General features: G+C 35.1%; 1 protein-coding gene across 1 annotated transcript in view; it reads left to right on the top strand.

Annotated features, from left to right (window-relative positions):
* The first annotated feature begins 1,352 nt into the window (after window positions 1-1,352).
* wdr11 (WD repeat domain 11) overlaps window positions 1,353-2,134 on the top strand; it is a 29,243-nt gene continuing 28,461 nt past the window's right edge. Inside the window, exon 1 of the mRNA XM_015369994.1 lies at window positions 1,353-1,542. Coding sequence (XP_015225480.1) covers window positions 1,457-1,542 — 86 coding nt within the window. The 5' untranslated portion in view covers window positions 1,353-1,456. The remainder of the gene's footprint in view (window positions 1,543-2,134) is intronic.

The following is a 2,134-nucleotide window of genomic DNA, read 5'->3' as shown; positions in this document are numbered from 1 at the left end:
ATGTTTAATAAGGAAAAAAAAGGCAACGTTTTGGAAGTGGCCATCACAAAGACCTGATCCTAGTCCAATAAAAAAATTGTGAGTATACCTAAAAAAGCTGTGTGCAAGCATGGAAACCTACAAAAACTACTAACACAAGTTTTATTTGGAAGAATCAGACAAAAATTCAAGCAGTCAACTATTAGAAGCTTATAGTATAAGCCAATCTTGTTTTCTTTTTCTTTTTTTTTTTTTACATAATATCAGTGGTGTCAAAAGTACACGTTTGTTACTTAAGTAGAAGTATAGATACTGCAGTTTAAAAGTTGAAGTATCAACTTGACCTCTTTACTCAAGTAAAAGTGAAAAAGTATGTTCTCCAAAAACTACTTAAAGTATAAAAGTATAAAATAACCTTAAAAAAAAAAACAGCCAGATGCCACTATATGAATTGAAAGCTCAATTTTACAACTATTTCTAAAAATTCTTTGAGATATGGCCAAGGATGAGGGAGGTCTTTGGTCTCCGTCTCCCGATACGCTGTCGCCTGTGTCCGACCTTTCAGACATTTCAACATCTTTTTCTGAATCCAACATTGTAGCATGGCATAGACAATTCACCTTTGCAGTTTGAAGAACACCTGCTTGCTTCTGATTATTTCCATTGGCCAACTAATGAGTGTTTGCGTTATATGACTCTTTCAATTACACTAGTTTTCACTAGATGTGGATGGTGCCAATGATCTGCATTGGATGGTGCACCGTGCACATGACGTGAAATAAATATTTATAAACATGATTAAACCGACGCCAAGAGTGACGAGTAATGTTTGTTTTAAAAATATAAGGAATAGCAAGTACAGATACTTGTGTGAAAATGGAATGAGTAGAAGTAGGAAGAAAAATAAGTAATGGAGTAAAGTATAGATACCTAAAAAGTGTACCTAAGTACAGTAACAAAGTATTTGTACTCTGTTACTTGACGTCTCTGCAAAATATTAGATGCTGTTATTGGCTTCCAACATTTGTTTTTTTTAAAAGTGGCTCCTGCATTTTATGAAATTTAAAATAGCAACATGGGGAAGGTTTTCCAAACACATATGTTGCCCAAATCTTAATTTTCTTATAAGAAAAAAGTGTAAGTTACAGCAAGGTCTTGTACAATTTTTAAAATGTTGTGCAAATAGTTAATTGAAATAGGCTGATTGGGCCAAGATGAACCACAAAATTTTAGGACTCAATTCTGCTTTATTTCTTCATCATAATAGCAGTTTTCTTTGCGGATAAAAAAAAAATAAAAATGTGAAACGTACGTGCGGAACCAAAAAGCTCTGGGATCTGTTTCTTGACGGCAGTGTTTATGGAATTCCCATTCATTTCCTGGTAGAATTGAGCATAGCTGAACATCCTGGAGCGAAGTAATTTTCGCAGGTTGTCGTTGATAAATGTTAATGTAGCATCCAGGTTTACTGCCAACAATGATTCCTTACACTGTCAACATCAAGCTAGCTGCCCGGACGTTGACTGGCACCCTAAATCTGCAGAATAAAACAGCTGTCGACTGGTGAGCACTGCACTTCCGCTGTTAGCATCATTTATGTGTTGCTATAATTCAGTTGCTAATGACAGTGTAAATGTCAGGTATTTTTTTTTAGTGTTATCGGATCTATTTGACTAAATCGATTGTTTCACTATAGCGTAGACAACCTTTTAATTGCAGAATTGTATAAACATGCAGGACATTTCAGTGTCACGTGATATGTCAGTTTGCCTGGACAGATTCAAGAAACAAGAATCTTTATTGTCAGTATGAAATCATGACGGAGTGTTTGTTGAGACACCGAGCTTAGACTGCAAGCGTAGATTGCAGATTCAAATTAAGACAGACTTAAAGGGGGGGAAAGCATCCTTGAAGGACATCTCCAAAACACAGACGTTCCTACATGGCATGTTAAATTAGGGGTAGCTTTGCACGTCTCAATAAACGCTCCACTTTATATCAGTGCAATACTATGGTGAACATTTCTATAATAATTTCTCAGAAAAATAGAACAAAGGTAAAAAGATAAGATAGAAAATCAAATGTATTGATCGAAAGAGATTTCCTACAGGAGAGAAAAGTAAAAATAAATGCAAATCAGTATTGTTTTACAGAG

Source organism: Cyprinodon variegatus, unplaced genomic scaffold, assembly GCF_000732505.1.
Source record: "Cyprinodon variegatus isolate N-32 unplaced genomic scaffold, C_variegatus-1.0 Scaffold40, whole genome shotgun sequence".
Taxonomy (NCBI): Eukaryota; Metazoa; Chordata; class Actinopteri; order Cyprinodontiformes; family Cyprinodontidae; genus Cyprinodon; species Cyprinodon variegatus.
Note: the sequence above shows the minus strand (reverse complement) of the source record. Positions and strands in the feature narration are given on the sequence as shown.